Here is a 23,025-nt window from a genome sequence, read left to right on the forward strand (position 1 = left end):
CCCGGCTAAATGCCAGCTGAATGCTGCAGGCTACATTTCAGTAATGTGGTTTCACAGCTTATCACTGAATGCTAAGGTTTCCCTAGCAAGATTTTAATGATGACCTTTTAAGCTCATCCCTATTTCCCTTCGAAGGCCCAAGAGGTACTTCTAAAATCCTCTTTACAAACTTTCCTTCAGTGTTATTATTTCATGTTTATACCTCTATTATACTGACCTGCTCAAGCACAAAAATTCTAATAAGGTCATGTGAGACTAGTCCAAATCAGTCAGTTTCCAGTCACTTGAATTACAATCGGATCTATTTTGAAAATATAGAGGTCTTAGTTCTGGGTGATTAGTGCCCTAAGCTTTTTAGGAAAACAGTCCCACCACAAGAGTAATTTCTTTCTGCATTTATGTAAGTTTGTGTTGAGGAGAAGAAATGAAATTTCTATTTGCAATTTTTCCTTGATTACATCAGACAATATTTCAGAAACCCACTTTATTTCGAAGATTATATTTGTGGGTGTTCTGTTTATTGCTCACTGAACTTTTTTTTTTTTTTTTGCTCACTGAATTTAAAGAATACTATAAATGGGGAGGTGTATGCTCCATTCTCAAATAAGTCTGTTTTTAGGACTTGTTTCCGGCAATTGAAGATCATAGGGAATCTTGCATTTTAATGAAAATGTTTGGGAGACATATTAAATAAAATTTCTAAAATCACCAGAGGAAGGAATTTCAATTTTCCACTAGGGTCAAAGAAAAGTTTCATTTAAAGTACTTATTTCTGTTTTCCTACCCCCATTTCTATTTACTACTTGAAGAATCAAAGATCAAAAAAAAAGTCTATACAATTGAATATGGATAAACAAAGGCAAAATGTTAAGACTCCTGACACTGCAAAGTCAAATATTAATAAAAATCAAATAAAATACACAGTTTAGAAAAGCAGCATCAATAATTCCTGTTAATTTCCAGGCTTAATAGTGATATGGTCAAACCAGGCACCAGGAGCTCACACCTGTAATCCTAGATCTGAGGATCGCAGTTCAAAGACAGCCCAGGCAGGAAAGTCAGTGAGGACTCTTATCTCCAATAAACCACTCAGGAAAATGGAAGTGGTGCTTGCCTTGAGCTGAAGAGTTGAGGGACAGTACCCAGGCCTAGAGTTCAAACCCCACGACCGACCCTCCCCTCCCCACCGAAAAAATAGTGATATGGTTAGAAAAAGGGGGATACAGCCATCTGGTTCAGAATTGGTTCAAGGACTCCCTTTGTACACCCAACTCCATGAATGTAAAATGGTATATATAGCAATGTATAGGAAAATAGAACTAGGAAACTTGTTGGAATTATTTTAAGAAAAGGAGAAGGAACTGTAATCCTAGCTACTCAGGAAGCTGAGATCTGAAGATCGTGATTCAAAGCCAGACCCAGCAGGAAAGTTCATGAGACTTGTATTTCCAAGCAACCACCAGAAAACCAGAAGCAGTGCTGTGGCTGGAAGTGCTAGCCCTGAGCAAAAGACCTTAGGGACAGTTCCCAGGCCCAATGACGAAAGAAAGGAAGGAAGGAGGGGGGGAGAAAGAGAGAGAGAGAGAGAGAGAGAGAAAAGAAAGAAAGAAAAAGAGAGAGAAAGAAAGAAAAGAAAGAGAGAAAGAAGAAAGAAAGAAAGAGAGAGAAAGGAAGGAAGGGAAGGAAAGAAGGAAAGAGAGAAAGAAAGAAAAAAGAAGGAAAGGAGGAAGGGAAGAAATAAAGGAAGAAAATGAGAGGAAGGAAGATAAGGAGGAAGGAAGGAAAGAAAAAGAAAGGAAGAAAGAGAAAGGGAGAAGGGATGAGGGAGTGTGTGAAAAGGAGACTGATTTTGCTTGAGGTGCATTGCATGCATGAAGGGAAATGTCACAATAAATCTCTTGGACAATTAATGTATGCTAATAAAAACCTTAATAGAAATAGTGTAGCATTTGCAACCTAAGGGTATCCTCCCATATATATTAAATGATCTCTAGATTACTTGCAATACCTAATACAATTTGAATGCTAGTAAATAATTCTCGTATGGATTAGGAAATAATGACAAGGAAAGCCTATATTTCTTCAGTACAGATGAAATTCTTTTTTTCAACTATTTTGTCATGAGGAGGACTATGCTGTACTGTGCTGATTAATCTTCAATTACTAAGATTTGTTGAATAATAATCTGGGCCACAGCTTTCTTATTCAGAGCAGGAATACATTTGAAGCTTCGCTCAACATTTAATAGCTGGGCAGCTTTGCAGAAATTATAAAAACTCTCTGCCCTGATGTCCTATACTATGATTTGGTGGTAATAGTTCCAGTACATCACATAGTGTTGGAAGTTTTCATTCAGACCCAGATGAGAAGCAACTGGTACGTGTCTGGCAGTCACCTAGTAAATGTTCAACACTAGCTTTTAATTTTACTACAAATGCAGCAGGTTAGACTTTCAGTCTTCAAAAAGAAAAGACATTCCAGCAGATCAACTTCCCCTCGCCGCCTGTGCCCTAATCATGTGGTGGAGCTGGAAGTACCCCATGGGGACCCCAATAACTGATGACCTGAGGGATGGGTTCTTGACTGTCCACAGACAAATCAGAAAAATTAAAACAATTTGAGTTAAAAGACTTGTTTCAGTTTAAAGGCCTGTTCTTTATTAATATGGTAGCCATTCTCCTTTTCTTTCTAGGAACTCTCCTCCCCCCCCCCCCCCGCCTTCCCCCCCCCCCCCCAGTGTTGGGTTATTGCTCTTTTTCAAACCAGCGAGCTACATCCCAGCCCCTTGTATTGGTTTGACTTGGTTTCCATTTGGTTTCCCACCACCTCCCCCCTACCCCCCTCCTTGGCTGTGTTGGAGACTGAATTTAGGGCCTCAAGCTTGCTAGGCAAACGTTCTACCATTTGAATCACACTCCCCTAGATTTGTTTTGTTTTAATGTTAAATTATTAGATGAAACTTAGGTTAAAGATTGGGGCTTTGTCTTCAAATGTAAAAATTAGAATGCAAAAGTCAAGACTTCATGAACTTCCCCCAAAGTCAGAATTAACCTTAGAGTCCTCTTTTCCACCTCCCAATACAGTACAAGGGCACACTGATCCATTCAGCCGAGGTGACAGAAGAGACGTCCCGGGGAGAACTCCCAAGGGTCTGGACACTTAGAACCTTTACAAGGAAGTGGAGGGTGGGGGCAACAGAGGGAGGCGGGGCCGGGAAGGGTGGGGCGGGGCCTGATCCACCACCACCCTCCATCCTACCCGGCAACTGGCCACAGCGACCTGAGCTTCAACCAATCCCCAAGGCGTTTGGAAGCGCTTGCGCAGAGTGGAGCCAATGGGCAGCCGCGTTACAGCTCCGGTGTATCGAAGTGCTGAGTCCGAGCCTGAGTCAATGGCGAGAAAGCGGAAGAACGAGGGAGGTGGGTAAGGGTTGGCGGTGGTCCCGCCTCACCGGGACCCCGCACCCAATCGGAAGTCCGGCGGGAGCCGCCGGGGGCTGGCGGGCGGACGGCCTCACAGACGGGCTCGCCAGGGAAGCCGGGGCATCGAGGGATAGCCAGGGATGGGCAAACGAAGCCGTTTGTGAAGTCAACCGGTTCTTGGCTGCCTCCAGGGTGAGGCGTGCACATCACCAAGGATTCCGGGTGGGGGTGGGGGTGTCCCCTAAATCAGCCACGCATTGGGGCCCAGCCTTCGGCGATTGTTATGCACGCTGAAGAAATAATCATGCTACGTTGATCCTCCCTGGAAATCCAGGAAGCCAGACTCTCATCACTATGTGTGATTCTCTAAACTCTGAACCTGGCGGATGGCATCTTGGATATGTTCTCTAGAACTTTCTACCTACATCCGAAGGCCTCGCCTAACCTTGGGATCTGTCGCATCAGAAAAGAGCCTTTCTGACCTACCTTCTCTTGGTGGAGGTGATCTAATATATACATATACATATACATACATACATATATATATATATATATATATATATTTCTCACTGAGCTATTACCGATTTTTTTTTAATCCAGCCTTATATAGCGAATGTGGTTGTTCTCCGCAGTATTTAACTATCTAGAAGAGATAACTAATGTGCCTGGCATGAGATTTGAAGGAAAGATATGAAGTGATTATGAGATTGGAGGCTGGGATACCAAACCGTAGATCACTAGCCACCAAGTTTTAAGGAGATTTCGACCTGCTCTTCAAAGGGTGCGATTCACTTGATAGTTTCCCAATTCAAAAGCCAGAAGAGAAAACAACAAAACACAACTTGAGAGAACATTAATTTCCTGGAATGATCACACAAAATATCACAGTGAGTATTTTCTGTAAGAAGTTAGCCATCTAGAATAGAGTCTAGGTCTTAGCAGAGATGTTGGGGTAGGGGTGTTACAGCAAAAACTATAAAACCTAAAAAGTTATTTGAGTAACCTGTGGAGTCCCTGTTAAGCCAGGATATCAAATCAGAGATGAGCCAATGAGATTGAGACTACTTGGTGAAATGAAATCAAGTCCTGAAATCAGTATTCCTGTCAGTGATAGAAACTATCAGACATAGCTTCACAATGAATCCTGTGCCCTGAATTCAGAGTCCATAGTCGCAGGCCTCAATGCTGTTCTGTAAATAGAGATTGAAGAAGCTTCGATAGCTCTTCGGGTCAATGAAGAAGGTTGTTACTATGGGATCTTTCCTCGTGGCTGTCATCCACAGCTTCAGTTTGGGAGTGTGGGAGACACATCTGTAGGAGGAAGAATTACAGTTGTAAGCTACATTAACTAGAATGGCATTGCGAAGTCTCCCACGGATCATCGTATCACTGGTTTTCATTGTTTTTCCTAACTTTTTAAAAGGGTTACTTTTTAAATATTTCTTTAAAATATGCATGTAATCATAGAATATTGCATTTGAAAGGTATAGAGATATTTGTTTTACAGAAGAGGGATCAAAGGTGAGATAAGTGACTTGCTTCAGTTAGTACTGTCCCACTGGGTATGATAATGCAGGCCTGTATTACCCCAGCGTTCAGGAAGCTGAGGAAGGGAGCTTGTGAGTTTGAGGCCAGCCTGAGCTGCTGAGTAAGTGGGGGGAGGGGACCAAAATTGTGCAAATTGTGAGACTGATTTTTTTTTTTTACAGAAAAAGGAAGTAAGCCAAGATGACTAGCTGCCAAACTTAAAATACAGAGCTTTCAAAAATGACCTGGGAAATCTTACTAGTAGATGGGAAGTGATCCTGTTCATAGAATTCTATAACAAGAAACTTAGAGAAAAATGTTTAGCATTATAAATTTGTAACCAGTAGAAGGAGTAAATCTTAAAACATTTTAATCCATGTCACAGAAATCCCCTCCAGGGAGGAAGAGATGTAGTGAATAGAGGAATATGGTGCCCTGGATAGCCCAGGACTCTCCAATCTGCTTATCTTCATTCATGCCAATTTTCTCCAGAAAAAAAATTTAATATACAGTAGCATGCCTATTGTCCTAAATTATGCACAAAAATATTCAGAGGTCTTACTCGGTTAGTTCCAGTGGTTCCAGGCGTTCAAACCAGGGCCAAATGAGGTAGTCAATCATGGAGATAGAATTTCCACCAAAGAAAGTTGTCTTCTTGTTAATCAGGACCTGAACATTAAACAACAGAACTTGTGCATGTAATAAGAATCACTGTTAGAAATGATGAAAACCAATTAATAGAACAGGAATAAGCAAAAGCTTTTATCCTTACATATTCAAGTTGGACTTTTGTCTAGTTGATTGTAAACAGCTTCAGAACCTGTTTGACTAACATAAAGTAAATAAATAGAAATAAACTAAGGGGCTGGGAATGTGGCTTAATGGTAGAGTGCTTGCCTAGCATTCATGAAGCCCTGGGTTCAGTTCCTCAGTACTACATAAGCAGAAAAAGCTAGAAGTGGGCTGGGAAGGTGGCTCAGTGGTAGAGTGCTTGCCTTGCATGCATGAGGCCCTGGGTTCAATTCCTCAGCACCACATAAGCAGAAAAAGCCAGAAGTGGCGCCGTGGCTCAAGTGGTAGAGCTCTAGCCTTGAGCTGAAGAGCTGAGGGACAGTCCCAGGCCCAGAGTTCAGGCCCCATGACTGGCAAAAACAAAACTCTTATCTCCAGTAAAACACCAGAAAACCAGAAGTGGCACTGTGGCTCAAGTGGTAGAGTGCTTGCCTTGAGCTAAAGAGCTGAAGGACAGTGCTCAGGCCCCATGACTGACAAATAGACAAACAAGGAAATTGACAAAGATAAATAAGCAACAAAGGACAAGTAAGATACAAAGGACCAAATATACAAAGAATTCCTGGGAATCAATAAGAAAAATGACAAGTGTGGGGGAAGAAGAAGATTGAGGACCTGGCTATGGCCAAGGACAAGTGTGGATAGCAGCAGCTAGTGTCACTGCCCTGGTCCATATCTGAGTCATCATGAAAAACTATCCAGCGTCAACCGGGAGGTTCTGGTGTTCATAGGTAAGCACATGGATCTCTTTAATATGTAGCCACCCATTCCTGCAGATCTGACAGTTGAAAAGAAAGCACTGACTCACAGTGATTTGGAAAATACTGCAGAGCAATTACAAATTCTTCAGTTTCTTGCAGATGCATTACCAAAATATATTTTTATTAAGAGAACCCAAAAATGCTTAAAGAGAAGAGAGAAGGAGAAGACCATCAAGCATCACCTCCATAGTTTTCCTCGGGGCCCATGGAACATTCTGCATTGGAGATTGGTTGTGTATAAGTGCAGGACTAATGGCTTTCTGTCTGCTACTAAACTTATTACCATTGGAAGAATATGTGTGCATCTTACTTTCTAGATACCATACTGTCCAGGAGAAAAAAATATGTTACCAAAGTTGATTCAAGAAGAAATACAACCTTCCCCCCAGAACAAAAAAAATCAAGTTACCAGTAAAGAAATTGAACTGGTAATGAAAAATCTGCAAAAGACACCAGCATTGACTGTTTTACAGAAACAGCCAATCGCTATCAAATGGAGATTCAAAAAATAAGGGAACTTGTCCAACTCATTTAAGAAATTAGGTAATCCTTGATGCAAAACAAATAGCTGCTATCGGAACAGGAAATTGTGTGTTGGTTTCATTTAGGAAAACACTCAGAAATCGTTTAACTATTAACTAATTCTATAATACATATAAAAGTCCACTGAGATTAAGTAGGTTTTATGCCAGTAACCTTAGGATAGTTCAACACCCCAAATACCAATAACACCATATCTGGATTAAAGGGGAAAAGGTCATAGCTATAGTAGATACCAAACAAATTCAACAGGTGACCAGTTGTGGAAGTGTAGATAATATTTTCTTTTTTTTTTTTTGTAGATAATATTTTCATTTGTCATTATTTTAAGTAATGCAACCAGATTTTAAGACAAGGCTATGCTCTGTGCATGTTGGTGCACAACAGTATCCCAGCACTGGCTAAGGCAGGAGGATCAAGAGTTTGAGGCCTGCTTGAATTCCCCAGCAAAACCTCATCTCAAAATAAAAATAAATACAAACAAGCTCATGATAGAGTTCTTCCAAGTCTTCTAATTTGTGTCATAAGCAGAATGGCTCATAACAATCTATTGTAAGTCCAAATTTTGTTTGGCATTGCTTATTTTTTTTAGTTTTTAATAGTGATAGCTTGCACTTGCTAGACAGGTGCTATAACCACTTGACTCACATCTCAGCCCTTTTTGCTTTATTTTTCAGATAGGGTTTTGCTTTTTTGCCCAGGCAGCCTCTGACCTCCTCTTACTTGTGCCTCTCAAGTACCTGAGATTACATGCATATGCCACCACACCCAGACATTAGGAATTTTAACTGCCATAAAGTAACTTGGGAAATGGGAAGATGAAGAAAGTAAGTCAACATAAATCATTTACTGTGATGAAAACTGGGACAGAAAACTTTACCTCATCTAACTTGCTGAATTCTTTCCGCAATTCTTCTTTTAGGCCAGAGCAGTCTTCTTTATTTTGCCCTCTAACAAAGCTTACTATCAAAGATGGTACCTAGAAAGAATAATATCATAATATAGTAGTTTGAGGCTGACATCAGCTCACTTCCACTGAAACATGACAGAACCCTAGTAGCACTGGCATGAAGCTTTTGCCAAAGTGCAGGGTGCACCCAGTCCCCTGTATTCACAGAAGACATGGAATGCTTTTAGAACTAAGATGTGGTAACAGAAGTCACTGGAATCTTTAAGCCAAAAAGTTTCTTAATTACACACTGAGGGAATGAATAGCTATGACAAAAGCCCAGGTCACAGGCCTGGACCCAGCTGCAAAGGGTGATTGGGAATTTTTCTGAATTCTGCCTTGAAGAGGATACAGAAGGACTATTTAAAAGGGACTGACTACCTGAAGACCTGACAGATGTGCTGTCAGATGATTATTAAATCACCTAACCATCATCCGCCATCATCACTGTGGTGGAGGTGGTTTTGTGTTCTGATAGTTCTTTGAGATCACCTTGTAAGAGAAGACCATTCATTCCATCTTAAGTTCACAGGTACTTGTAAAACCCATCCATGTCAGTATGGTTTGCCTTCAATGGAACTGAAGGTTTGCAAGCAGCCCTTCTATGCACATTTCCATCTTTGTCTAGTTTCTTACCCCAGCTTAAGTACTGCTCCACTTTCCCTGTAGTAGTTTCTGCTTCCCCTTATAATGTATGTTTACATAAGCTTCATTTTTCAAACATCCAATTATATATCATAGCATAATTATTTATTACATACTTATTATATATTATACATTACATATAGAATATTTATATAAAATTACCACATCTGAGAACACAGATCTAGAGCACTGACCGGCTCCAGCAAGCTCTTGGAAGACAGCAGTACTAGAACAGACATATCAACTATGCCTTGTTGATAATCAGGCCAAGACTTTTCTCCTAGCAAAAGATGAGGCAGGAAGATTTAAAAAAAAAAAAAAAAAAACACTTTTTCAAATAGGAGTGACATTTCTTACATACGCACACACACATATACCTTGGAAAATAACTCAAGAGTCATCTTTTGGCATGCTTTCTCATACGGGTCTTCTGGCAACAGCTTCTTCCCAGGAAATGCCTCATCCAGGTACTCACAAATGATGTTAGACTCATAGATCAATTGACCCTGACTGGTTTCCAGAACTGGCACCAGACCAAGAGGACTCTTCGTGAAGAACCATTCAGGCTTATTTTTCAGGTTGATATTGATGACTTCATGCCTAAAAGGCACATACAAGAGAATCATCTCTTTTTTTCTGTATTTTGTGAATCAAAGATTTATATGAAAGTATATGATTTTTTTATCGTGGTCTATAAAGTTTATGAGTTCTATGAGCTTTGACAATATAGTTATTTCTTCCACATTGGGTGATATGTACTTTTTTTCTGTAGTTATGAGAGGAGGTCTTGCTATGCAGTCTAGGCTGGCCATGGATTCAAAATTCTCCTGCCTCCATCTCCTGAGTGCTGAGATTATAAGTGTATACCACCATGCCCAGTCCACTGCCTGAACTTCTGAAGAAATCATCCACTCAATTAATCTCTGCCTTGCTTCTCTCGATATTAGTTTTCTATTTTAAGAATTTGACTATTTTAGATACCTCTAGTATCGTGCCACATTTATATTTCAAGTGTGATTGTTTCACCTAGCATAATGTCCTCAAAGTCCATATATGTTGCCACATATTACAGAATTTCTTGCTTTTTATAGAGGAAATAGTATGTTTCTTTAACACCAATGGATAGTGACATTACACTATTGTGAATACTGCTGTATTGAACACAAGAGTGCTATTATCTCATAAGCTCTTCATATGAAGCAACATGAATTTTACCCACTATATGAACATCAATGTGAAATTTATTTCAATTTGATTCACTTTGAGAATATGACTTTTAAAAAGCCCAGATTTTCATAAGGATAGTAAGAAAATATTTTTTTCAAAAAGCCATTCACAAAATAGTTTCAAATTAAATCCTTAAGTGTTGATGTGTTCTTTAAGTGTTGCATAATTTTTTTTAAAAAAAATTACAAAGTAAGCCAAAAAAGAAAAAAGGAAAAAAAAAAAACAACTGAAGTTAGGCTATGTTTCAACTGTAATTATATCTTCCTGTATCTTTCCTGGATGATTACACAGGAAATCAAGAGTGTTACATAATTCTTAAATTGAAGCTGTAAAATTGCCCAAGCTGGAATAATGTCCAATGGAACAGATTCCTTAAGTGTAATCTATACCGACACCTGGTCTTTCCTATTTCTCATCTACAATGGTAGCTATGACATTTACTTTGAGAATTTAAATACATAATCCCTCCTGGAAACAAATGGCTAGCCAGTTTGAATACTAGATACAACCCAGCCACTACAAAAAAAAAAGAAAAAATAACCACAAAAAAAAACCCCACAAGACCTCCCCCTGCCAAATGATCAACATTTCTGAAAATTTATAGCCTGAAAACTGAATGTAGTTTGTGGAGTTTTTCAATCAAAGCCTCTCAGTACACATTTTGATGCAGTTTAGCATTGGGAGCCAGTGACCAGCATACCTGCTCCAAAGAGCTAAAAGACACACCATGTTCAGAAAACTGCTTGGCTAGGTTACAACATGTAGTAAACTTATAGTACTTCATCCACCAAGGTGTTCTGAGTTTCAAAGTTAAAACTGATCCATGAACATAGAAGGACTGCCATTATCTGAAAGGTACTATTTCCCCCACAGGAGCCCTCCACATGGTTGTGGTAATATAAATTCTATTTTCCTTTAAAAGACTGTCCAAGTGAGACTGGTAACTTCAACCTAGAGATCCAGAGAGAGGGACATAACCTAGGACTTTGTACCTCTGACTCCAGCCCTGCCCTACTCCTGGACTTTGTCATTTCATGAGTATAAGAAATGTCTTTTGAAAACAAAAATCCTATTTGAATTTCTTCTCATTGCAATATCAGTTTTGACTAATGCCACAAATCTTAGTGTTTTTCAGGTGCTGGTGGCTCACAGCCTCTAATCATAGCTACTCAGGAGTCTGAGTTCTAAGGATTGCCATTCAAAGCCAGCCCAGGCAGAAAACTCCCCCATGAGACTCATTCCAGGTAACCACTCAAAACCTGAAAGTGGCTGTGGCTCAAGTGGTAGAGCACTAGCTGTTGGCGAAATGAGCTCCCTTCCCATAGCTTAGCACACTCCTTCCCCTCTCCACAGCTTAGCTCCCTTCCTAGGCAATACTAGGCCCATTTAGTACAAGCAGTAAATAATCAGCCTTCAACCCCCTTTACCTTGGGATGGTACTTCTCTGGGGCAGGTAGAGCAACAAGAGCCCTTTAGAGTGACCTTCAGGTCTGAGCAGTTGCAGGGCCCCTTATCTACTATTTGCACATCAGCCATAAATCCTAGTCCACTATGAAGTCCCTAGGCCTCCGAAGTTATATGTCACCTCAGACTATAGCTGGTGCTTCTTCTCACTTCTCCCTTTTGAGAAGGGGTCCTGCCAGCCCCCTTTCCCAGCAATAAACCATCCTTTGTTCTCTGTACCTAGATGTCTGCATGGTTCTCTTGCAAAGTCTAATTTATCCTATCACTAGCCTTGAGCACAAAGAGGCTCAGAGACCTCCCAGGTCCCAGTGCAAGCCCCACAACTAAGAAAACTGCTTTAGATACACATTACTAGGCAGTGAATGTTTTATATACATTCAGAAGCATACTTCCATCCAAGTGAGATGCAAGTCAGTGAAGCCTTGACTGCATCTTGCATTTAGAGAAAAGAAATGACTGCATACTTCTCTCTTTAGAAGGCTAAAATTAGTCTCCTCCACTCTAAGCACATAGAAAATTCCCTAAGAATGGGATATTTGAAACTTCTACAGAGCCTTCTACGACCACTAGTATCTCAGATTCCCAGGGTCATGAGGAAGGGAAGTGGTTCCATTGGATCCTGGATATCAGAGAAAAGCCAAGGAAAAGCCAGTGTGGGTAACCCACTGTTCAACAATTTCCAATAATGGGGTTTTCCGACAGACAACTTTCTAAACACAGACACCTTTCATGTAACTAATGCAACAAGCCCATCTGCCAGGAAGTGCACAGGACAACTGGGTACACTGCCAGGAGGATTACGTCCCAACTCTACTGAGAGTCTACACTTAGGACAGGCCATACACCCACAAAGCAACAGCAGAGAAGAACAGAGAAGCCACTGGGATAACTATCACTGGTGGTCTTAACCCAAGAGTGATCTTGAGCCAGTCACTAACTTTCCTCCCAACGTCAGTTGATTTCTAATTCATAAAAGGTTGGACAGGAAGTGGAACTGTGGCTCAAGTGGTAGAGTGCTATAGCCTTGAGCACAAAAGCCCAGGCCTCTAGTTCAGAACCGACATTAATAAGGCAAAAACAACCTCCCTCCTCCTTCCCCCAAATGGTTGGGTAATCTAAAACACCCTGTCTGTCGTAGTCTGCTGGAGTCTGCGGATGTGTAACTTGCTGTTTCCCACACAGGGCTGAGACACTTCTCCTACAAACAAAGCAAACAACCCCAACTTCCAAGGGCCCTATTGCGAGATCCCAGCCCACTGCCCAGGCTGACTGACGGCTTGGGGTGGAGGGAGGGGTCCCACCGCTCAGTCCTCACCCGATTCCCCGGGCCTGCAGGACCAGCAGGATCCTCTGAGCGTACGGGCAGAAACGCATGCTGTACAGGCGGATCTTGCCATTGGGGACAGGCCCCGGGGGCGCGCTGCCTGCCAGGGAGAAGAGAACAGGTGACGATCGGGGAAGGGGGTGACTTCCCCCCACTCCCCGGAGCCCTCAACAGCCCGGTTCCCCACTAGAGAGGCCTCGGGACACCGGGACCACCCGTCCCGGTGCTGGGCGCAGGCCTCACCCTTCCCCTGGCTCCGCGCTGACGCCGCGGACATCTCTGCGCAGCAAGCACGCAGCAGCCGCCCGCGATTCTAGGATGGCAGTCGCCGCTGCTCCCTCTCCCGGTATCTGGGAGTCTCCCTCCTCCGAAAGTCACTCCGGAGTTCCGTCCGGGGCTGCTGCCAGCTCCACCCAAAATGTGGTCCCAGCGCTTAAAGAGAACGCGCGCGCGCGCACCACTCGCTGTCCCCAGAACCAGGGCAGCGCGGCAAACCTGAGCGCGGGACTGGCCACGGCGTGGGCGTGGAGGACCCCACCCTCCTCCCCCACTCCCACCCCCCCGCAATGGAGTCACGCCCTCCAAGGCTTTGTGGGACAGCCCTTGAGACACCACAGGGGACGGTCGTGCCTGGGCCTCCTGCTGGCCCAGGGAAAGTGGTCCTGAAGGAAATGCACAAAAGAAATTCAGACCCACCCAACGATCTCCCCCCTCCCCCCATGGAAGGTGGTCTCCAGACTACCCGGCCCCAGCCCCGATCTCCCTAACACATCAACAGACTGCCTGCATAGATAGATAACAGGACTTTGCGTGGGCTGGTGGCAATGCCCTTCCCAGACTTCACGGGACCTGTGAACATTTCAAGGGCTCCTGTTCCCATCCTGGCTTGCTGTTTCTTTTTTCTGTCAGGACACATTTCTAACCATAGCAAAGTACATTTTAACCTCATAATGGTGGTGCTGCTTTCAAAAATCTATCAATCATCAATTGGATTTTTGTTTGTCTGTTTCTCCGTGTTTTGTTGTTTGCCATTACCCCCAGTCCTTTTGCTTCCATCATTTTTCTAATATGTTCTCTCTCTCCCGGTCCCTGTCCCGGTCCCTCTCCCAGTCCCTCCCTCCCTTAGAGTTTGAGAAAAGATTAAATTAGTTAATATATAGAAGCATTTGACTATTACTTGGCATAGAATAAGTGTTATATTAGTAGTAATAGTAGTAGTAGTATTTCTTTCAGTTTAGCTTAGTAAATAGGCAACAAATGGATACGAAATGAAAGAAATTGTTTGTTGTTTTTAAAAACATGGGCCTTGCTTAACTCTTTTTAGGAAATAAGCTTCTTAGGAGACTTGTAATACATCAATGGCTTCATTTAAATAAGCTTACAAATGTAAGCTTGGCCAGTATATCCACAATTGGCCATAATAACAATTTCAGATCAGGCCAAGCACCAGGGGCTCATGCCTGTATCCTAGCTACTCAGGAGGCTGAGATCTGAGGATCACAGTTCAAAGCCAGCCTAAGCAAGAAAATCCATGAGATTTTTTTATCTCCAATAAACTATCCCCCCACCCCCAAATAAAAGCCAGAAGTGGAGCTGTGGCTCAAACCAGAAAGCACTAGCCTTGAGCAAAAGAAGCTCAGAGACAGTGCCCTGACTTCAAGCCCCAGGACTGGTACACCCGCAAAAAACATCATACACCATGATCAAGTGGGTGTCATTCCATGAGTACAAGGATGGTTCAACACATGGAAAGAAATGAACATAATACAACACTTAAAGGACAAAAGTCTCATGATCATTTCAATAGATCCAGAACAAAACATTTGACAAAATTTAACATCCCTTCATAATAAAAGCTCTCAAGAAAGCAGGAATAGAACATAATAAAGGGTATACATGGTAAACCTATAGCCAACATTATACTAACTGGGGAAAATGAAAATCCCACTAAACTCAAAAAGCCAAGGGCATTCAATATACTTATTATTCAATATTTTGAATAATAACATTCAATATAGTACTTGAGTTTTTCAATGTATAGTTTTCAATTGTATTTGATAATTAACACTCCATGCTGAGGATTAGATATGTATGTATTTATTTTTATGGTACTAGAGTTTGAACTTAAGACTCTATGGTCTATCACTTGAGCCATGTCCCCAGCCTGAGGTAGATCATCAGTAGGAGGTGGAGAGGGGGTGGATATAAGGAGTTTGAGATATGCTGGTTAGGACACGCTGGTTATCATCTCAGGAAGACTGCTCCTAAGATTTCTAATTAGGGGAAGAATTTGTAGGTGTCAGATTCTGTTCCAATATTTATAAACCTTCCTGCTTTGTCAGTTCTCTGGGAAGATCTATATGCCCTTTTCTAGACTAAGAAAGACCAGTCTGCCTTCCATGACCTTGAACAAGGTAGAGGGCAAGTCATCTTATGATGAGAATCAGCCAGAAATACTACCAGAATCCCAGACAGAGACCTCCTTTTACATTTAAACCCCAAAGTTATGTTTCAAGAAATAAAATACAGAAGACTACTTTTTAATTTAAATCATATTCAGTCTTCTTTTGCTCCAATGGAGGGAAAGTTTGGCTTTCCCTTGCCAGGACTGATTCCAGCACCACGCCTCCCACCCCCAACTTCCCATCCTTCACCCCCCACTCCCCCGAGGCCCAAGTTTCCTGCCTAACTTACATTCCTTTACCAACCACTTCTTTCAGGAGCAGGGCAGGACTGGTCTCTTCACATTCCTCTCTGGAGCTGGCTTGGAAATGCTCTGGTTGTAGTAAGAGGAAGAGGGCTTGGACAAAACACAAACAAGCAAAGTTAATGAGGGAGTATCAATAGAAATGGCCCGCTGATTAAGCAGGAATCTTTGTTAAAAACTTAAGTATTCAAGGAAGTATACACAGTGGCCTAGGCTCCTAGACTTCTCAGATTTGAGAGGCTAGCTAAAATTTAGCCCAAAAAAATCTTTGTCAGTAGGTGAGGATGTCAATGTATATACTCAGAACATCATATCCCCTCTCTTCCTATTACAACCTATAATGCTGAAACTGTCCAAGCTAAGCTCTTTCTCCTGACTTTGATTTGTTTTCTTCCTTCTTGACTGATTTAACTGTCCATCAAGCCTAGCAAGGAATGCACTATATGAAGTGGTCGGGGGAGGGGGGGGGGAACAGGGCAGGGGGGGGAACAGACACGGATCAACACACTCTGAAAAATCATTTATGCTTTCCTATAGATTCACAGGGTTGAGGCATTCACTGGCCTTTGCAAAAGCAAGAATATTATAAATCACTTTGGTGTCCACCCATCTGTGACCTGTACTACTTCCCCTGCAAAAAAATAAAAAATAAAAAATAAATCACATAAAGGGTTCGTATTTGGAATTTCTCATCATCTTCCAAGCTGGTTTGTTATTTATAAAACTCTTTGTTTTGTCACTCTGCTTCCTGAGAGTCACAGTCTTTATTGGACTTCTTTTTCATTTACAATTCAAAAGTTGTGTAATGAAGTAAAGCATTTCCTTCCTTCTTGGGCCCCATCAAGAGGAGAGGAATTATATTTGTTTTTGTTCACTATTTTTCCCTAGTGCCTAGCACCATCGATGAATATATTAGAGAGGAAGTAAAGCATTTCCCTCCTTCTTGGGCCTCACCAAGAAGAGAGGAATTATATTTGTTTTTGTTCACTATTTTTCCCTAGTGCCTAGCACCATCGATGAATATATTAGAGAGTTTCAGTAAATACTTTCAAAAGAAATGTAGGAGATGGGAAGGGATGGGAAGGGGAAACAAAGGAGGAGGAGGTAATGTACTCATTACCTTGCCCATGTAATTGTAACCCCTCTGTACGGTATTTTCACAATAAAAAAAAAAAGGAAATGTAGGAAAGATGATGACATAAAACAAGTGTAAAAGTTGTCAGAACCAAAATGGAGTCCTTTGTATTCACCTTGACCTCCCTAACCCAAAAAATAAATAAAGGCAAGACGTTATAAAGGAAGAGTTTTTGTGCACATGATGGCCTGGTGGTAACTACCCTAAGATATATATTCTGCCAGACTACAGATTTGCATAGAAGTCACCTGTGACCTGATTCAAGAGCATCTCTACAAGACATCTGTCAATCAACTGTCTGTCCTCCATAGAATGACAACATTCTTGTGGGATAATCATTCTAGCCAAGGTTTAGTGTTTCAGAATATATGATGTAAATTTATTTTTTAACTTAAAAATTATCTTTGCCTTAACCTGTTTGAATATGCCCTTAGTTTATTCTGGCACGCAAAGCTCCAAATAAATGTCTTTTCCTCTTTTTCAAGTGGATTCCAGGCAATCTCTCTACCACTGAGCTACAGCACCAGACCTTTCCACGTGTTTTTTGGCTTGACAATGGCAAGCCTGGAAGGAGAAAATTGAAGAAAGGAGGAGAAGAGAAAGGAAGAGGAAATGAGTGGAGTAGAAGGAAGGAGAGAATAAGGAAGAAAGAACAGGGAATGGATAGGAGGACACAAGAGGAAAGGCAATAGACAAGCAGTTGACCATTTGATTAGGTCACTTCCTGCAACTATACATTTCCTTGATGTGGCAAAGGGTGCGTTCAAAAGTGTTACCCATGTGTTTTGTTCAACCTCCCTTTGGGTTCTGAGGAAATCAGAGCAGCTCTAAGTGTGAGCTGAGGCTTCACTGAGCCTCCTGAGCCTCTCATTTTATCTCTACTCCAGATGTGGTGGCTCTTGTGGAGCTTTCTTTCACTTAAATTCGGGTCATCCAAATAGTTGGACTCTTTTAGAACACTGATATAGAGCTTACTGGGCCTAAGAATTTCCTTCAGTGCCCAATTAAATAGATATTGTTGCTGCCTGGTATTCTCAGTATGAAGAGTTTCCTTCCAAAATAAAATTCAGAAGTGAAATAAAATTTCCTTCACTCCTGGGGCTACCACTCTCTCTGTCTCACAGCTACCTAGTCTTCTAAGTTTGCAACCTTCCTGGTCCCCAGGCTCCTGGGCTCTAATGCCTCATGATTTCCAACTTCCTGCCTCTGCCCAAAATTGAAGTCACTTTCCCAGGGGCTAAAAGTGTCAGTGTCTGGAATTACAGACTGAATCTTTCTTTAAAAGGGTGTGTGTGTGTGTGTGTGTGTGTGTGTGTGTGTGTGTGTGTGTGTGTGTGTGTGTGTGTGTGTGTGTGTGTGTGTGTGTGTGTGTCAGTCTGTCTGTCTGTGTCTGTGTGTGGGGGAGTGTCTGTGTGTGTGTCTGTCTGTCTGTCTGTGTGGGTGGGTGGGTGTCTGTGTGTGTGTGTGTCTGTCTGTGTCTGTCTGTGTGGGTGTCTGTGTGTCTGTAGCTGGAGGCGCTGGGGGCTCATGTCTTGAGAGAGGGCTAGCCTAAAGTATAAAAGCTCAGGGATAGTGCCTAGGTCCTGAGTTCAAACCCCAGGAGGGGGCGGAGGTGGGTCTAGAAACCTGAGAGCTAGCTAGGTTATTTAATACAAAATATACAAAAGGAAAAGAAAAAGAAAGGAAAGGGGAAAGGGGGAAGGGAGAAGAAGGAGGGGAGGAGAAAAGGAGGAAAAGGGAAAAAGAAGGGGGAAAGGGGCGAAGTGGAGTGAGGGAAAAGGGGGTTATACAGTAATTAAGGACTTGGAGCTCTGGGTTTAGATTGGACCTGGATTTTAAGTCCCTTGAAGCTTTGTAACCTTGGGCAAGTTACTGCTCACTTTCCTCATGGCTAAAATGAGATTGATGGGGTACAGGAAGGAAGCTTAAGTGAAATGTTGCGTACATGGCGTTTAACAATGGTTGTTCCTACCAGCCCTGAGTAGATATTTATTAATACTATAATACATTTATTAATATTATAATTACTTGTCTGGGGCTAATACACCTACTACTCAGTTGGGAAGAGTCCGCCCTTCGCTTCGCGTACGGTTCTCCCATTGGCTGAGGTCTGGAAGCTGTTGACCAATCCGCTTGACGATAGGGAGAGACGGACAGCGTGCCGGCCAAAGGCAGAGCCAATGGGCGCCGGGCTTGCAGTCTCTTGGATACCCGAGGAAACATCGGCGGCGTCCAGAGCCACGCTGGCGGGGCGGCGGAGACGCCGTTACAGACCGGAGCCGGGCCCCGCGTCCGCTGCCTGCCGCCCGGCCGAAAGAAACACGACGTATGGCGCAAACCCGGGAGCGAGACGAGGCCTCCCACCAGGGCGGCTCCTCGGCCCTGTCCGTGAGGTGCGGCGGCCGCTGCCCGGCCTCTCACTTGGGTCTGGGACTTCACGCTCCCCCCCCCCCCCCCGCACCCCTGCTTCTCCCCTGCTGTGGACCCGCGCCCCCCTCCCCGGTGGCCCTTGCCCCCTCCCCGGTGGCCCTTGCCCCCCTCCCCTGCTGTGGACCCGCGCCCCCCTCCTCGGTGGCCCTTGTCCCGCTCCCCGGTGGCCCTTGCCCCCCTCCCCGGTGGCCCTTGCCCCCCTTCCCCGGGTGGCTCTTGTCCCGCTCCCCGGTGGCCCTTGCCCCCCTCCCCGGTGGCTCTTGTCCCCCTCCCCGGTGGCCCTTGTCCCGCTCCCCGGTGGCCCTTGCCCCCCTCCCCGGTGGCCCTTGCCCCCCTCCCCGAGTGGCCGCTCTGTCCCCCTCCCCCCGGGCTCCTCCTTCACACCTTCACTTCCGACTTCTGGGTGGTTAGTTGGAAGTACGAGCATCATGTACTTTCCTGCCCGGGGCTGGCTTTGAACCGCGATGGTCAGATCTCATCCTACACCCCTACACCCCCACCCCGGCCTGGGTATCTCGGATTACCTAGCTCTTCCTCTTCCTGGCTCTGTAATGCCCGCCTCACATCCCAGGGATAGCCCCTATCCGGTTCTTCTCTTTGGCGATTGCCTGCAACATTGGCACCCATGTTCCCCTTCCTTCTAACTCGCATCTACTCACTTAGGGTTTATTTTCATGTCACAGATGTAGGTGGTATTTCTTTATTTCCACATTCGAAGATGTTAGTTAGCCTCGGCCTGTGAATGCAGTACCACCCTCTGCCAGCCCTGTTGTACTCAACATCTTTCGGGGGTACTCCTCAAACCAGGGTCCTTCACTGGCCTTCCCTGCCGTCTTCCAAGAGTCTTTAATATTTAAATAAAAACTGAATCTCCTTCATCTCATCATCTCCTTCCTTCTTGCATTGATCTACCTCACATTTCTCATGTACCTTTTTAATTTTTGCTGGAGCCTTTCCATTCATGTCTATTTCATTCCTCTTGCTTTCTGCATTTATCCATGTTTTCGGTCAGAAATATGGCCACAAACTCCTCAGCTGGGTAAAGAAGCAGCTTTCCTGTTTGGCTTACAATCACAAAGCATGCTTTCCCATTCCCAATTTTTTTGTTTTTAAAGCTAGGAGCCAGAAGGTCTTATCTGTAATACTAGTTACTCAGGAGGCTGTGTTCTGAAGATTGTGGTTGGAAGTCAGCATATGGCAGGAAAGTCCATGAGACTCTTATTTCCAATTAATCACCTAAAAAGCTGGAAGTGGAGGTAGAGGTCAGCCCTTAAGCAGAAAAAGGTAATCAAGAGTGTGAGGTCCTGAGTTCAAGCGTGTTTGTGTGCGCACACACACACAAACACAGCATTTTAAAGATGAAGCAATCAATCCTTTACATGCCCTGCTTTCTATTAAAATCAAACTCTTTATCACATTTTCAAGTGTAGGAGACCCCATTAATCCCTCTGAGCCTTTCATAAATTTCAGAATTTTGTTTCTCTGAACAATGATCTTGAGACTTCAATGATTTTGAAATTTAGGTTTATATTTAAATGTCTTTAGCTTATTACTCAAACTAGTCTTATAGCCAGCCTATATGTTTATCTTAGTGATTGAGACAGAAAAAGAGTGAAAACAGAACACACATTTCAAAGATTTTGATCACCTGTTTACTTTGTTTAAAGAAAGACAAGAAGGGGCTGGGAAGGTGGCTCAGTGGTAGAGCGCTTGCCTTGCATGCATGAGGCCTTGGGTTCGATTCCTCAGCGCCACATAAGCAAAAAGGAAAAAGCCGGAAGTGGCGCTGTGGCTTACGTGGTAGAGCACTAGCCTTGAGCTGAAGAGCTGAGGGACAGCGCCCAGGCCCAGAGTTCAGGCCCCACGACCGGACTCCCCCCCCCAAAAAAAGACAAGAATGATGTGAAATATATGAAATGTGCTGATGCTGATATATCTTTTCCTAAAGATGGGTGCAAGGATTTCCTAAGCAGAATATTCATTTTGTGAATGACAACACCATTTGCTACCCTTCTGGAAATTACATAATATTTATTAACCTCGAAACCAAGAAAAGGACTCTGCTCTCATGTGCTAATGGAATTGTGGGCGCTGTGGCAACTAATGTTCCGTATGAAGTTGTGGCTTTTTCTGACCGGAAATTAAAACCCCTTATCCACATATACAGCTTTCCTGAATTGATGAGAAAGAACAAATTAAAAGGTAACTTGGGGGACCCTTCCTCTGCTCATAATGATTTTGTGGTGAGATGTGACCAAATCTAGTTCCAATAAATGAAGATGGTTTGTATGTTTGAAGATTTTTGTTGTAAATAAAAAAATCACAGAATATTTGATTAAGGAGGTTAAGTCTTACTATTAAAAAGGGTGGATCCCTTGCTGCCAGTATTGATCTACCTTTTAAAATGCAGAAACTAAGCCAGGCATGATGACACACACCTGTAATCCTACCCAGTTGGGAGGCTCTTTGACTCTACGAGTTTGAGAACAGCCTGTATAGCATTATATATTATCCCTTCCAAGCAAAACAGTGTAGAATCTCCCTGCTAAGCCAGATATATGCATAGGAATCTGCTTGTGTATGTGTGTGTTGGGGGATGGGGGTACTAGGGCTTAAACTCAGGTCCTGGGTACTGTCCCTTAGCTTTTTCTGCTAAAGGATGGTGCTATACCAATTGGGCCACAGCTCCACTTCTGGCTTTTTGGTGCTTACTTGGAGATAAGTGCCTTGCAGGCTGGCTTTGAACCATGATCCTCAGCTCTCAACCTCCTGATTAGCTGGGATTATAGGAATGAACCATCAGTACCTGTCCAGAAATCTGCATTTTAACAAGATTTCCCAAGTGATTCACATACCCACTAAACTCTGAGAAGCATTGGACTGACATTTTTCAGAGCAATGATTATTTTTCCTAATGATTTTTAAAAATCTAGGTCAACTGATGTTTTTATAATTTATAATGACAAGGCTGAACCTTTTATTTACACACAGAATAGGAATAATAGTATATAATGCTAAGATTGATGGTGACATATGAATATACACATGCACACATTACACTGTATATTAAATATAAGCAGATCATTTGATAAGTAGAATATTGAGATTTCAAGACTGGGAAGAACTTTCCAAACAAAAACTGTAATGATTGACAAATTCAATTGCATATAAATTTAATACTAAGCACAGCAAAAATACCATGTAGAGCTGGGGGCTGGGGGCACACACTTGTACTCCTAGCTATCCAAGAGACTGAGATCCAAAGGATTGAGGTTCAAAGCCAGCTGTGGCAGAAGAATCAAAATTCCAGCAAAAAGTTGGGCTGGAGGCATGCCTCAAGTTCTAGTCATTCAAAGCAAGCCAAATAAGCTAGACATCTTGAGTTCAAACCACAATATGGGCCAGAAAAATTACACACACACACACACACACACACATACACCACACACACAAACACACACACACACACTATAGAGCTAAAGATGTAATTCAGTGATAGGACACTTGCCTAGCAGTCTGAGACCCTGGGTTCAAGCCCCAGGAACTATATTCTCTCTCCTCTTCCCTCCCTCCCTGCCCCCCTTCTCTCACACACACACACCACATACACACAAAATCCATAGAAACAGGCAAAATAACAAACTGAATAAAAGAAATGTTTGGAACGAATCTGATCAAATATCATCACAGTATTTATGAAGCAGTTAGAAAAATAACAGATAAAATATCCTAGAAAGGAAAAAGAAGTAATTGACAGACAAGTCACAAAATTTTAAATGGCAAATGACATAAAAAATTCATCTCAGTAATCACTTTGGGAGTGTAGTTAAACTGAGGTGTCATTTTTCTTCCTATCAAAGTCAGAATTTTTGAACTCCTGATTTCTAGACAGTGTGTGGTGAAATTGGTAACATTCTCATTTCCTGAAAGGAAGTAGGAGTATTAACTGATGGCTGGCTTCTGGAAAGCATATATTTATATGCCCACATTCCCAGTATCCCAGATATGGTTAAGTAAGTTCAAATATTCCATAAAGGGGTATTACTGTAAATATTTTTAAAAATCACAGCTTAAAGAAATATTAGATGATAAAGTGCTCAAA

At 42.7% G+C, this 23,025-nt stretch overlaps 2 protein-coding genes across 2 annotated transcripts in view; one reads left to right on the forward strand and one right to left on the reverse strand.

The window, feature by feature from the left end:
- Positions 1-4,264: 4,264 nt before the first annotated feature.
- Positions 4,265-13,062, reverse strand: Gsto1 (glutathione S-transferase omega 1). Its single transcript, XM_042689586.1, has 6 exons — positions 12,895-13,062; positions 12,643-12,751; positions 9,014-9,236; positions 7,923-8,021; positions 5,512-5,618; positions 4,265-4,733 (listed from the first exon to the last, which is right to left on the reverse strand). The coding sequence occupies exons 1-6, from the start codon at positions 12,926-12,928 to the stop codon at positions 4,580-4,582; spliced, it is 726 nt and encodes a 241-aa protein (XP_042545520.1). The 5' UTR covers positions 12,929-13,062; the 3' UTR covers positions 4,265-4,579.
- Positions 13,063-18,821: 5,759 nt separating this feature from the next.
- The window catches only part of Cfap43 (cilia and flagella associated protein 43), a 74,806-nt gene continuing 70,602 nt past the window's right edge, over positions 18,822-23,025 (forward strand). The window contains exons 1-2 of the mRNA XM_042689407.1: positions 18,822-18,886; positions 20,872-21,125. Of these exons, the coding sequence (XP_042545341.1) occupies positions 18,822-18,886; positions 20,872-21,125 (319 nt within the window). The remainder of the gene's footprint in view (positions 18,887-20,871; positions 21,126-23,025) is intronic.

Source organism: Dipodomys spectabilis, unplaced genomic scaffold, assembly GCF_019054845.1.
Source record: "Dipodomys spectabilis isolate Male_0828 unplaced genomic scaffold, ASM1905484v1 ptg000125l, whole genome shotgun sequence".
Taxonomy (NCBI): domain Eukaryota; kingdom Metazoa; phylum Chordata; class Mammalia; order Rodentia; family Heteromyidae; genus Dipodomys; species Dipodomys spectabilis.